Below are 13,665 nucleotides of genomic sequence, written 5' to 3'. Positions count from 1 at the left end.
TACATACTACCTCCATACATGTGGATATAGTGGGCACTGTTCTAGTTAATAATTGGATTTTTATTTTTTCAATATTACTCTAAAAGTAATCATATTTCTTCAAATAAAATATGATTGGTCATATTTGTCAGTGACCTCAGGAAGAGTCATACCCCTCCCTCACCGTTGCCAGAAAATTTTTTCTTTTCTTTTCTCTTCTCTTCTCTTCTTTTCTTTTCTTTTCTTCCAGAGACAGGGTTTCTCTGTGTAGCTTTGGAGCCTGTCTTGAAACTTGCTCTGTAGACCAAGCTGGCCTTGAACTCACAGAGATCCACCTGCGTCTGCCTCCCGAGTGCTGGGATTAAAGGTGTGCGCCACCACCGCCTGGCCAGAAAAAATTTTCTTTATTCTCAACATCTCGGCATGCCTCTTCCTTTGAAAGTCCCTGTGATTAGCTTGGGCATCAGTTCCCATAAAAACCACCCTAAACCTGATGAGTACAGCTCAAGGCTGTGCACACACTTGCTGATGGGAGACACAAAGCTATGTTCTAGCTGTGCACATGCATAGCTTCTGAGTTTGGGGGAAACCCAAACTGCTCCTCCCCCCTTTTATTCTACTAAAACACCTTTGAGTTGATTTTGGAACCAACTTTTACATAAAGCGCACCAACAAATCGATACCTAAAAGTTCTTTCTTTTCCCCTAAAATAACTTTAAAAGGCTCAAATTCTTTTTGTTTTTGTAATGAACGTGAAAACCATCGCACCAGAAAGCAGTACACACAGCTTCACAAGACAGAACCCCTCCCCGCAGTGATACTATCTACTTCATTTTTCAAAACCAGAATACTGTGAAAGTCCCTCCATCCCAACTTTTTCATTTGAGCATTTTGATATGAAGGATGCAAAGATTTATTTTTATTTAGTTATTTATTTTGGGTGTTTTTTTTTTGGCCCATGGCTTTAGGAGTGCTCCCTGATTTTAGCCTTCTCTGTAGAGGGGGCCACAGCCACATCTCCAACTTAGCAATGAAACTTTCAAAGACAGAAGACTCACTGTCAGGATGCATGTACATGCCTATTGTATATCCATGATGTTTCTTCATGCTTTTGCCAACAGTCATTAACTAATAAGCTATTTTAAAGTGTTATACTACTGAGGGATACAGAAGTCTCAGTTCCATTCTGTCTCTAAGCCTAGGCTCAGCTATGTAGCAAATTCCTGGCCAGGTTGGGCTACACAGCAAGACCTTGTCAATAAATAAATAAGGAAGAAGCAACAAAAGACAGAGGAAAAGGATCACCTTTTGCCTTTACAATTCTTACCTATGTTTTTAATCTATAAGCTCCATAAAGTTTATTTTCAAGTAAGATGTGAATTCCATCCATCAAATGAGTTTGAAATACATGATACAAAACCATGGCTTAAAGAGTTAGTAAAAGGAAGCCTCACGTGAAAGGCACGTCAACTTGCCGTTCTGAAAAGCAACTCATCCACATGAAGTAGTCAAAGAGGACTTCATTTAATTAGTGATATGTAGAGGCTTGCATAGAAAAAGGTTACAAAGTAATGCAGGGAAGACTAGGTACAGTAATTTTAAAACAAATATTTATGAGTATAACCTTGCATAATGTTTAACATTCTCATTTATTGCTTTCTCCACACAGCAGAGAAATGTAGTGCATAAGAATACATGCTGTGTCTTTACCTTTCAAATATAAAAATCTCACGTGCTCAATTTCAACATATTAAGAGATTATTTTGTCATTTAAACAAGATAAAAAAAATCAAAACCAAAACACCATTATGTAGCTCTAGTCTAGGCATGGACAAAAATAATTTATGTACACTTCATTGCATACATTCATTGTGATTTGGGATCAAATGCAATTCCTAACTCGACCGAGGGCATTTAAGTCATGGAGCTTTTCTTGTCTAAATCCTCTCTCATCTCATTACCACCAGAAATGCAACATCCCCCCCCCCCAAAAAGGGACAAGAACAGACATTTCATGTTGTCAGAAGAAAACTGAAGAAATTAACTCTATAAATGCAGCCCAAATGAAACTGAATAAATTAATTCAACCTTGCAAACTGAAGAGTTTGAGTTGGCATGAATGAGCCTCTGGTGGGCACACAGCAGCCTCGAGGTGCATTGTACAGCTGTAAGTTTACACAGAGAAGTGCTGTGTTCTAAGCCATGTCTCACTAGAGTGTGTGTGAGCTTGAAGGCAGAGCAGAAATACTTGTTCATGTGGGCTCCGGTGGAACTGTTCTTTCTATCAATGCATTGCTAAATATCCCTGCTTGGCAAGTCTGTTTACAGAAGGCAAAACTATGTCTTTCAACTTAATTTTCATTAATCTTTATGGCCAATAAAACCTGTTGGTTTCAAAAGGGCACTACTGTGTGCTGTACAGCTCTCATCCATGCTGTCTGTTCCTTCCCTTTCTCAACTTTACAGCTATGCCCTTCTGGTCTTGTGCTACATTACATTCCTTAGCTCAGGCACTTAGAAAACATGGTATTTTTTTTTTTTTAATCTCCCTTCTCATTTTAGGAGAATTCAGTTATGGCATTTTTTTTTTCTTTTCCAAGTCAGATGAATTGATATACCGTTGGCTGGTGACATCCATATATTTTCCAGGAAAGTTTATATGGAAATAGATGTGACGTTTTTTAAAGTTGCGGATGTCAGTTGCCATGCTGTCTTAAAACAAAGGGGGAAAAAAAAAAGGATAACACTACATTTCCGTTTGTGAAGTTTGCTTCTCAAATCGCTTTACTGTTGCTGTGTGGATCTGTAGGTATCTGTATGGCTACCTTCAGGGTGCAGAGGTTTGAAGCTGATTCTGAAATGAAGGACATTCAGTTACGATGGCAAGAAATAAGAATAACTTAAAAGGCTCCGACTTCTGTCCCCCAGGGTCGGTAAGGTTTACTGTTTGTTCCACTGCTTGTCTGCTGAGGACTGGAGGCGGCCGACACTGACAAGGGTGGGCTGATCGTGGTGGCTGCAGCCACTGCGGCTGCGGCTGCTGCATTGGAGGGGAGCATGGGAAAGGCCCCTGCGAAAGACAGAGGGAAGCTGTGGGCAGCTGCGGTGGCCGCTGCGGCTGCGGCATGCACGGTGGCCGAAAGAGACAGGAGAGAGGTGGAGAGAGGCGGCACACACGGTGCCACGGTGCCTGTCGTGGGCATCCGAAGAGCAGAATCGGCGTGGGCGAACGTGGCTGTGAGCAGGGCAGAGCCGTGGGCGGGAGGCACTTCTGACGACGTGGAGAGGCGGCACGGGGTTGACTCCGACGTGTGGAGTCCGTTGGGTTGGAGCAGGGCTGTGGGGAGGTGGTGGAAGGCGGCTGCCCAGTGGTGGGGGTGCAGGGGGTGATGGTGGTGGGCCATGGAGGACGTCATCACGGCCGCCTCCCGCTGGGAGGCGCACGTGCTGAGATGGGAGACGAGGCGCACGCGCAGTGGGTCTGATGAGTCAAGGCCTTCCACGGAGCTCAAGTACCTGGCCACTTCGGTCAAGCACTCTCGGAATCCAATGCTCATGAAGTCCATGGCGAGAGCATGGGCATCAAAGTAGCCTGGAGAAGGGTTGAGGAGAGTCAGAGGTGAGGGAGCAAAAGGAGGAAAACGGATCGGTCGGGCTTTGAAGAACAAACCACCCACTTAGGTTCCACTCTGGTCTTAGGAAGAGATAAGATGGCTCTTTCTGAAAACACAATGGCTGCTATGTTCATAATTGTTTTGCATGAGTAAAGAAAGGATGCTTTGCAGGTGGCATGCATGACAACTTTAGCAATGTGATAGTTGTTCTAGGATCTAAATGCCACAAGAGGAAAAATAAACTAGGGACATTCATGTTTCAAATACCGCCTCCCCCCCCCCCCCCCCCCCCGAGTGTGAGGGCATGTCTTAGCTTTAGTATTGTGGGGTAATGACTTTCCTCAACAATACTTTTTATGAAAATAGAAAAAGAAAAAAAATAGAAAAAATCTCACAAAGTTGGTAATTTACTGGGCTTTTTCCATGACTGGACCTGTTCTAAGCCAGCACTCTGCCTCTGAGCTACCTCACTAATCCAAATTAGGGTCTTTTCATCGAAAGCATTTATGACATATCATTTTATGCTTTTTTGCAGAGCAAAATTGGCCCATTTCCTTCGGACTACTTCATAATAGAAGCATTATGAAAGAGTGTTGTTATATTTATTGAATAATGTGGAGGGGGAAAAAAGAGGTTTTGGAGCAGACACAACCACCAGGAAAACAAACAGCACCAAGTTGAGCAAGTTGAACTGTCATGAAAGGTGGGGTATCAGCCCTGACATCCCCAGACCCTGGAGTAGTCATCAAGCAAAGTCCCTGGAATTACGAGGAAAAGCTGCTCCATAATGAGGGATGCTCCACAGAGAGATTGCACACGCCCGTCTTTAGGGTCCCTATCAGTCCTGAGCTTCTGAGTTTCACAACAGAAGGAGGGAGGTAATGATCAGAGTTCAGAGATGATTGAAAATGTCAAGAATTTGAGTTTCTCTCAAGAAACGACCATAATTCTACGGAAGACTGAAAGGGACACACTAGCTTCTTTGAATTTCACTGGTGGTTGTAAAGTAAGTGACATTTGAGGTTTGCTAACTATGTGGCTGTATATGGCTGCATCTTGTTGCATCTTAAGGAATATGAATTGTGCAATTCCCATTCTATTGTTGGAACAGGAGGGGAATGATGAGCAGCTGTCTCCTTTAAGTGGGTCTTAAGCCAACAATAACACGTGCCCATAACCACTTCCTCTGTACCAGTGCAGCTCTATGGCCTTCAAGTCAATTAGGTGATTTACAACCACTTGGGAGGAGCCCTTCATCACTGCCTCTGTGTTATAGATGATCAAACTGGTGCTCAGACATTAGTTAACTTAGCCCCAGGGACAGAGCTAATGAACCGGAGAACCAGAAGCCACCATCGGCCAACTGCTCTAGAGTCCACGCCCTTTGCCACGACGCTAGGGACAACCGAGAGTCTAGGCGCGTGAGGCAACACTGGCAGCCCCTCTTGTTCAAGGCTTCCGTGTTCTTCTGTGCAATGGCCTCTCCCGTGATCCCGAAGTCAGGTGACTCACATGGCATCTGGTTGGAAAGGACTGTTCACCAACGAATCTGGGACGGATTGGAGGACTCCTCAAGTAGCCACAGATAAGAACTAAGATAACACTTGGCGTGAAGCCACAGGACTTTAGAAGTGCAACTCATGCCAAATATTTGGCGCTCTGGTAGCAGCAATTCTTCACCTCACGGATACCAGTTCGAAGGAAGCTAGGGTAATCACATAGCTTTCCTTGTACTGCATCTAACTTCACTGCTCTCCTGAAATCCCGAGGTGGCAGGTGTAGAGGCAGTCACGGTACTTAGGGCCTGTGGAGCACATGATGCTGGTTTAACCCTCGAAGCCCATCAGGTTGCCTCCAACTCAGGTCAAAGGTTGTAGTCAAGTTGGGCAGGACAACCGACTTCTAGGATTTAACCATTAGCTTCTATGTTACGAGAATATTTGCATCCTATACTATTCTTCGTTCATTCAAGACAGTTTCTTGGGACTTTGGGACCTGAGGCAAATGGACCATATAGACATCATGCATAGTAATCTCCTCTACTGACATGAGCAGAAGATGGTTTGGGTCAAGGCTGGCATTCTATCAGTTTTCAGATTAGTAAAAATGACTTGCCTCTATTCCCTGCTCTGTCCTGCCCCAGATCTAGGACCTGCAGACTGTAGAGGAAGCCTATGATGCATTGAGGAGGCCCTCAGCATTCAGCTGCAGCACTTAACTGCTTGAGGCTTTCTCTCCGTATTCCGTTGTCAGATAGACTTGGCTGAGATGAGTATCAAAGGCATCTTTTAATCAAAGAGGGAAAAAGCTATGAAGGGGCAGCATGAAGTCTGAGCGAGGTGGGAGGAAGCGGGATCATGAAATATGAGTGAATATTCAGCTTTCACGGTTTCGTCTATTTTTAGTGTGAGGGTCCTACTCTGACCTGACAACTCTTCCCTAATGTACTGTTCCGTACAGAGGACATTCTACCACGGCATGGGGCTAGGCCTGGATATCTACTCCTGGAGTTCTCCGCAGGAACAGATCGTTTTGTTGTTCTTTCCAGTAGAGATTCAGTACCTGTACTTCAAATGTTGTGGTTGGTGTAAAGTCAAGACAGGCCAAAATGGCCTGGGAAACAACAACAAAATAATTCGAGAGTCACTTCCTCTAAATAACTAAGTAATTTGAGTCCTAGCCTTGATTTAATGAAAGTGAGAGAAAAAGAGAGAGGGGGGGGGGGAGGGGGCAGCCTTGTTTATATTTGGCTGTTGGTGTGTTTGTTTTGTTTTTCTGTTCAGACTCCAGCATGCACTTCTCAAATCCCAAACACATCTCTGACCAGGCTGCTGTGCAGGGAGCTTTACTCCCACAGTATTATGAAAGCAAACACAAGTTCAGGGTCAAGTGCTGCTTTTGTTCTGGAAGTCCTTTCCCACGAGTTCAATCCCGCCATTAGCATTGATTTCCACAGCTTTAATCTGGGACTGCCTCTCTCAGCTTGTTAGAGGGCTGCTCAACTGTAACTTCCTTAGAACAGGAGAGGGAAATGAAGAGAGAAAGTTAGAAAGGGGGTGGACAGTGGTGCCCACTCTTACCTTTACCCCCCGTTGCCTGAAGCATCTTCAAATGATCCACTGTCATTTGCAATATTTCAGCCTTTTCCAACTTAGCAGATCCCTTCAGAATCAAATAATAAAGTCTCATGAATCCTGCAGAAACTAACTTGTACTTTATATACTGAACTCAGGACTACATCTCTAATTTTGTCTCTCATTATAAAATTCTGATTAATTTCATCAGAGGGAAAAAACTGAATGCCTTTTACTTTAAACTTTAATTGTGTGTGTGTACATGTGCATGTGTGCTTGTGTGGGTACGTGTGTGTGTGTGTGTGTGTGTGTGTGTGTGTGTGTGTGTGTGTGTGCTGCACACACATGCATGCAGGTAATTATGCAGGTCAGGGCACCAGAACCTGCTGAAACTGTTGTGAGCCACCCAGTGTGGGTGCTGGGACCAAGTTTGGTCCCTTCTCTTAACTTTGGAGCCATCTCAACAGCCTCCAAAGTCTTTCTAAACTTTATATAAAAGCATCAGTGACTATGACACAGTCAATGACCTCAGTTTGTAACTCGGAAGACCAGAACAAGGCGCCGAAGAAATGATTCGTTAAATAGTAAGAACACTTATCTTCCTGAGATCATCCCACGAACAGTATGCCAACTGCAAAACTCTCAGATTCCCTGCTTGATTTCTACCCTTGATTAATGATCTATTTCATTAAGGTACCTTCATTTGTCATTACTATTAAAGTCTAGAGCAGTTAAATAGTTGAATGTTAATTCTGGAGGATAACAACACCTCAAAAGTAGAACATTTAAAAATAGAGAATTCCAACAAGTCTTTAAGATAACTTCTAGATACCAGGAGAAAAGGAAACAAAATAGAAAAGGACTTTCAAGGTTACCAGCAGGTGTCACTGTGAATTCTAAGATCATAAACCCGAAAGACTAACTTGCAGTTGACTTAAAGAGCATCATCTATGCCTAAGGATTTTTCCAATCATTCAAAACTGCCCTTAATAAAATAGTCTTCAAATACATTTTCATTGTTCCCTTCTTAAAATAAAGCAACCTTTCAAAACCAACTGAAACAAATGTACCACTTAGAGCATCTTGGGGGCGATGGTGGTTCCTCCCTAACTTCCCAGCGGAGCTGAGTAATTAAACCAATATGTGGGTTTGTTGTTATTGTTGTTCTTTTGGTGTAGTGTGGTGTGTGTCTGTGTGGTGTGTGTGTGTCTGTCTGTGTGGTGTGTGTGTATGTGGTGTGTGTGTGGTGTGTATGTATGGTGTGTGTATATGTGTGTGGTGTGTGTGTGTGTGTGTGTGTGGTGTGTGTATGGTGTGTATATGGTGTGTATGTGGTGTGTGTGTGTGTGTGTGTGTGTGTGTGTGTGTGTATGTGTGTGTGTGTGTGTGTGTGTGTATGTTGTATGTATATGTGTGTGAAAAGAATCCTGATATTTATTCCAGGGTCCTAGCTGCCTATACTTGGTGGTTTTTTAATTTATCTTTTTAATTTTAATTTTTAAAAAAAATGATCAGCACCCAGTCAAGAGCAGGAGTTTCAGTTCTTTAGCTGTTCTAAAGAATATCCTTCTCCTCTAATTGTGACAGGGGCCAGCTCACTAGGGTTGGCAGCCAGATTCTGTAAATGGGACCGCTGTGTTTACGGTGACTAACTGCCAACAACTGAGGCTTGCTCTTAAGGTTTAAGTCAATATTTATGAAAAAGAAACCGAACACACCAAGACTGAGAAAAAACAAAACAAAACAGCAAGTGACTGTTTCTCAGTGTCACAATGTAGATATCTCAGTACTCAAAAAAGTAAAAAATCCATAGGTTATTGCCATTTTCATTCCTACTAATCAGAAGTATAAGTATACTTCATTATACTTACAGTATAAGTAAGTTACCAAAGACAGCCTCGGCATATGAATTGCACCGTGTATTTTTTGTCTTAAACACACAGAATCACAACACGTCCTGTAATTCTCATTGTTCACCACGTCCATGAAGATGTATGAGTAGTTAGGGCCAAAGTGTCAAGCTGCCGCCCTGGATGGCCTCCAAAGGCTCTGTGGGGCCTGCTTTACAATGTCTGAAGAATCACGAAGTAAACCCACCAACAAAAAAAGGCATAAACAACCAACTGATGTTTTGCACCCAATTTGGAACTCGAATGAAAACATTTTCAGCACAGAAACTGCTACATACTTGGAAAGATGCTCTTAGAAGCCCATGTATTAGCTACAGAGGCAGAACGGGGAAAAAAACAAAAAACAAAAAACAAAAAAAACCCCCGAGACTTCCAAAGCCTCGAAGGAAAGTGTAAGCATTTGGTTTTCTGCTTTCCCAAATGTGCAATAGCTTTTGTTTTAATGTAAAAGAATATTTGAATTTTGAAAAGCAGCATTTATAACTGCTTTGATTTTTATCAAACTTCCAAACTATGTCCCAAATCAAACAATGTTCTATTAGCCCAAGAATTAAAAAATGAAAGTGGCCTGCTAAATAAATTGTATTGGTATAATTTAATTTAGAAAACCAAAATAGAATCTTACTTCCTTGACTTTGATTTCTTTCTTTCTTTTTTTTTTTTAAAGAGTACTTTCAAAGTTTGAGGGGAAAATGGTATTTCATATATGATACATATTTTTTTTTTCAAGAATACTACATACAGCACAATTTTAAACAAAATCCCTGCTGGATTCAAAGAAAGAACAGGGAAAACTTGAGTCCTGTTACCCTTAAGGGGAAAATAAGCTAAAGAATGGAAATGTTTTCAACTTCATGATGGATTATGTTTTTAATAGTTTCGCCACAACAAAGCATTTTATTGAAATGGCCGTTCTATGCCAGATCAGGGCGCGCATGCACACACCATTATTTTAATGAGCTTCCACAAGAATCCACATTCCCAGATGAGGAATCGGATTCTTTGAGCCTTTTGGGGGGTGGGGGGGGGGTGGGGGAAAGGAGTAACTTACTTGTTTTTCAAATGCCGTTGGTACTAGTCGTCTCAATTCAGACAGACTGTTATTGATTCGGTCCCGACGCCTTTTTTCTATGATCTAATCCCAAAGAAAGTGGAAGAAGAGTTTAAGGATGCATACACAGTAACGTTCGGGATAGGAAAGCAGCAGCAGCAGTGGTGGGCATGTTAGACGGCGTGGCATCCAAGGGGGGGGAGAGGGGGTCACTTACCCCTCTCCTTTTCTTCCTCGCCATAATCTGGGAGGTGGTGGTTGGTGAATTTGACCTCATCACTGAGCTTGCACTTTGCCTGTGAAGGAAGGGCCATGCATGTCACGTGCTGTTATCAGCCTAACAATTGTCCCCCCCCACCCCGCCCCCGCCCCGGGGCTTCATGGTACCCATTGATATTCAGACTGATTGCACAGTTCATGTCTATGTTATTATTATTATTTTTTTCCTTAGCTTTGGCTTCCCTTTTAGTTCCCAGGTGGTAATTATGCCTTTCAGGGAAAAAAGGAAAAAAAAATGTTAGTGAGGCCTTAATATGGCTTAGCAAGTAAAGGCCGTGGCCACAAAGTTTGCCCACCTGACCTGAGCTCCATCCCTTGGAACCACATGATGAAAGGGGAGAACCACTTGGACCTCCACAGACAAGAGGTGACAGTGACATGCACCTTTCCACACACATACACGAAATACTAAATACATGTGATTTAAAAATTGCTACTGGGTAATTTAGCTGCCAATTCAAATGGCAAAAATGAACCTGAAATTTTGTGTTCTCCAAATGAAATAATGATGGCCAGTTAGGGTGGGAGGTCGGAGATTAATATGTTCTATTTCTCCTCACGTGCTTCTTAAAGGTCAACAAGCCATCTGATAGCATGCCTCCTATTCTCTCCTGCCAGACACACTGAACATCACATGTGTCCTACTATACGGTCACCACACTGCATACTTGTCTCTAGATGCAACTTTTAAAACAAACCAGATACTTGTACCACTCCAAAATTTCAACAACTCATATTCAGTCACACAAAAAAGGCAGGTTTTAAGTTTTGCATAATTAACCTTTTAAAAGAATACCCTAGCCATATCACGGAAGAGGAGGAAATTTTGGGTTTAGTACTTTGCAGACTTTGCTTAGAAAATGAAACTGTGTGTTGTTACCAGCCTTCAAACTAAGCTTAAATCACCAGAAGCTACAATCCACTTCGAGTTTAGTAAGAGGTATTTTTATACTGAAACGTTTAATCAAACACTTATTTGGTCACAGAGTTGATCACCTAATGTGTAAGTGTCCTATGAGTATACATTAGTATATGTCGCTTTGAGTATATATGTCACTTTGAGATTCACAGATGCTATAATTCGTTGCGGTGTTAAATTCTCCAGGCCCTGCTCTCTTTCGTTTTAGAAGTTCTCTTCTCACTTCTGGATCTCAATTCGAAACCAAGCGTCCCCTTTTTTCTCACCCGCTCTCTACAGGTTTCATCTTTTCACTTGACTGCCTCCGTTTTCATTTTCTAAGACGAGACACTTCAACAATGAGATAGTTGATAAACAGCGTCTCATGCATCTTTTTTTTTTCCCCGCTCTTGCTGTTTTCAGGCTTTGGTTTGTAAGTCTTAAAATAAGTCTGTGAAATAGAACCAGTTTTCTACATGCAGGAAGGATTTTGCTCTTTGAGTGACAGCTGCAGATAAATAATTAAGGTGCTTCTGGGCATGCCAATTAGAAGCAATTATCATTTGACCCGCCTTGGCTTTAAAATGCCTGGGTAATCTCGCTGTCACAGGAAACGGGAGGTTTGCCTCCTGTGATCACAACGCCCGATCTTCTGAAGACTAAAGGACAAGCCATTAAAGCAACGCTGCCTCGTCGTCTGCTCCTTACATCTGTCATGCCTAGGTGGGTCTGCCAGATCACCCTCTGCAACCTGCGCAGCTCAGCCTGTTTAGCCTTAACAACGCAGATGCTTTAATTCCCCAAAAACTCAAGTCGCGATCCCAGCTTTCTATTCAAAAAACAGAAATCCAGTTGTTTTTCTTTTCTCCTGACCTATTTTGGAACTGTCCCTAAATACAGTTCCAGGGGCGGGGGCGTCGCCCGGACGTGCCTGTGCGCGTGCTAGCGCTGACAGCCCCGGGACCCTCCCTCGCCATCTCCTGCACGCTCCCTTCCCGTTCCCTTTCCAGTCGCGTCCCACGCCTACCTCTCGCCCTACCCCGACTCTAGCTCCGCGAGCACCCACTTCTCGGGGACAACTTTCTCCCCTCCACCAGGAGCCCCGGGATTTCCTAGGAGCCCGAAGCTCCCGGACACGCTCCGCTTCCCCCGCGCTCACCCGGAGTAATTGTTCTCGCTCCCCACGTCGATGGTCTCATCCATGTCGCTTTCGGAGGTCGTCTCCTCGCAAGGGCGCTTCATCGCGGCGGAGAAGGAGCAGCCACCTACGCCGAGCCGGACGCAGCGCGCTCCCCGCGGGCCTCCTCCCTCCCTCCCTCCCTGCCCGGTTCCTGCAAGCGCGGCTCCCCCGGCGGCGCAGTCAGCTCCTCGAGGCTCTTTCCCACGCCGCAGCCCAGCCTGGGCGCAAGAACCGGCGCCGGCCCCGCCTCCCGGGCGGGCGGGGCCCCTTGGCTTCTTCGCGGGCCCGCCCGGGCCGCCCTCCAGGCCCCGCCTCCCTAGGACGGCGTGGCTTTCTATTGGCTAAGACGGAAGGGGCGGGCCCGTTCTGGCCAATGCCTGCAACGAGGCGCCGGCAGAGGCGTGGGAACGCGGCCGCGCACCTGGGAGCCCGGAGCTGCGCGGTGACTCCGGGTGGCGGGCGCGGGCGCGCTCGGGGCGGGCGGGCGGGCGGGCTCCGGGATTTGAGCCCTTCTCTGCCCGCCACGGTCTCTCCCGCCTAGTTTCTGCCCTGGGTTTAAAGAATAACCGCTAGCGCGTGGCGGAGACGTGTGTGACGTTGCGGGTGGGTGAGAGGAGGGAGGGGGGCGGGCGGCGAGGCTCCTCGACCCACCCCGCTCAGCTGTCCCTCCTCTGGACCCAAGCTGCTGACTGGCTGACCGGAGCGGTCACGTTGACCCTCAGGGGATTTTTGAAAGCTTTAAATCAAAGTTGCTTTTCACCCGGCCAACTCCGCAGCTTCTGGGTTGTGGGCAGATAAGGACCCGCGCTTACCCGTCCAGGTGCCTGAGCTCAGGAGGCTGGTCCGGTGCAACATCGGATTTGCCATCCTTCGGCCACTTCCTTTGTGTCTCCAGCCACAGGGACCTGGGGAGTATATGGTGGGCTCTGTTGGGAAGGGTTAGCAAAGAAGCGGTGATTTCAGGACACAATCTGAGTAGGTTTTCGAGTTCAGACTTCTCGGACTTGGACTAGCCAAATTAAATGCTCCAGTCCTCTCTCCAGCCCCTCAGGTGTGTGCAGCTTCAGAGTTCTTTAGCATCCGGGGCGAGAAGATTCGTTGGACATTGAATTTGTTTTGTAAAGTGCCCATGTTTAGTAGTTCTTAGTGCATGGACAGAATGGGTTGTCTAAACTCTAGGTGTGCTTCTAGACTTGTTTCCAAGCTGCTGCCTCTCTCTGCAAACGGCGGGACTTTTGAACCGGTTCCACCGACGTGTCGCCCCTCGCTCAGGAAGTGAGCAAGACAGTCTTGGGGAATCGGGGTGCGCTCAGCGGTCAGACGCTGCAGCGCGGGGTGGGCTGGTGGGGGTCCAGCGGGAGACTCCACACGGTGCTCCGGGCCAGCTTTGCGCTTGGTGGAAAAAAGCCTTTGAGAAAGAGGCATCCATCAATCACCAAGACCCTCCACCTTGCACAGATGCTTATCTTTCTGGAAATCTAAGGCACCCCTTTGACATTCCATTCCCTGGCCACACTAGACCGGTGGGGCGGGAGAGGACAAGAGAAAAAGAGACAGCAAAAGACTGGCACAGACTGGGTGGATGGAGAGCTGGAAGGAGCCAGGGCAACGCCAAGGACCTGCAGCCAGCGTTGTCATTAAAACAACAACAACAACAACAACAACAACAACAACAACAAC

The 13,665-nt window shown here is 45.4% G+C and overlaps 1 protein-coding gene across 1 annotated transcript; it reads right to left on the bottom strand.

Moving 5' to 3' along the window:
* Nucleotides 1–1,285: 1,285 nt before the first annotated feature.
* Nucleotides 1,286–12,465, bottom strand: Hey2 (hes related family bHLH transcription factor with YRPW motif 2). The gene is made up of 5 exons (XM_006981253.4): nucleotides 11,965–12,465; nucleotides 9,846–9,924; nucleotides 9,629–9,712; nucleotides 6,674–6,755; nucleotides 1,286–3,571 (listed from the first exon to the last, which is right to left on the bottom strand). Exons 1-5 carry the CDS (start codon nucleotides 12,045–12,047, stop codon nucleotides 2,880–2,882), a joined length of 1,020 nt encoding a protein of 339 aa, XP_006981315.1. The 5' UTR covers nucleotides 12,048–12,465; the 3' UTR covers nucleotides 1,286–2,879.
* Between the last annotated feature and the right edge of the window lie 1,200 nt (nucleotides 12,466–13,665).

Source organism: Peromyscus maniculatus, chromosome 16 (genome assembly GCF_049852395.1).
Source record: "Peromyscus maniculatus bairdii isolate BWxNUB_F1_BW_parent chromosome 16, HU_Pman_BW_mat_3.1, whole genome shotgun sequence".
Lineage (NCBI taxonomy): Eukaryota > Metazoa > Chordata > Mammalia > Rodentia > Cricetidae > Peromyscus > Peromyscus maniculatus.
The sequence above is the reverse complement of the archived record's forward strand: the minus strand, read 5'-3'. Positions and strand labels throughout refer to the sequence as shown.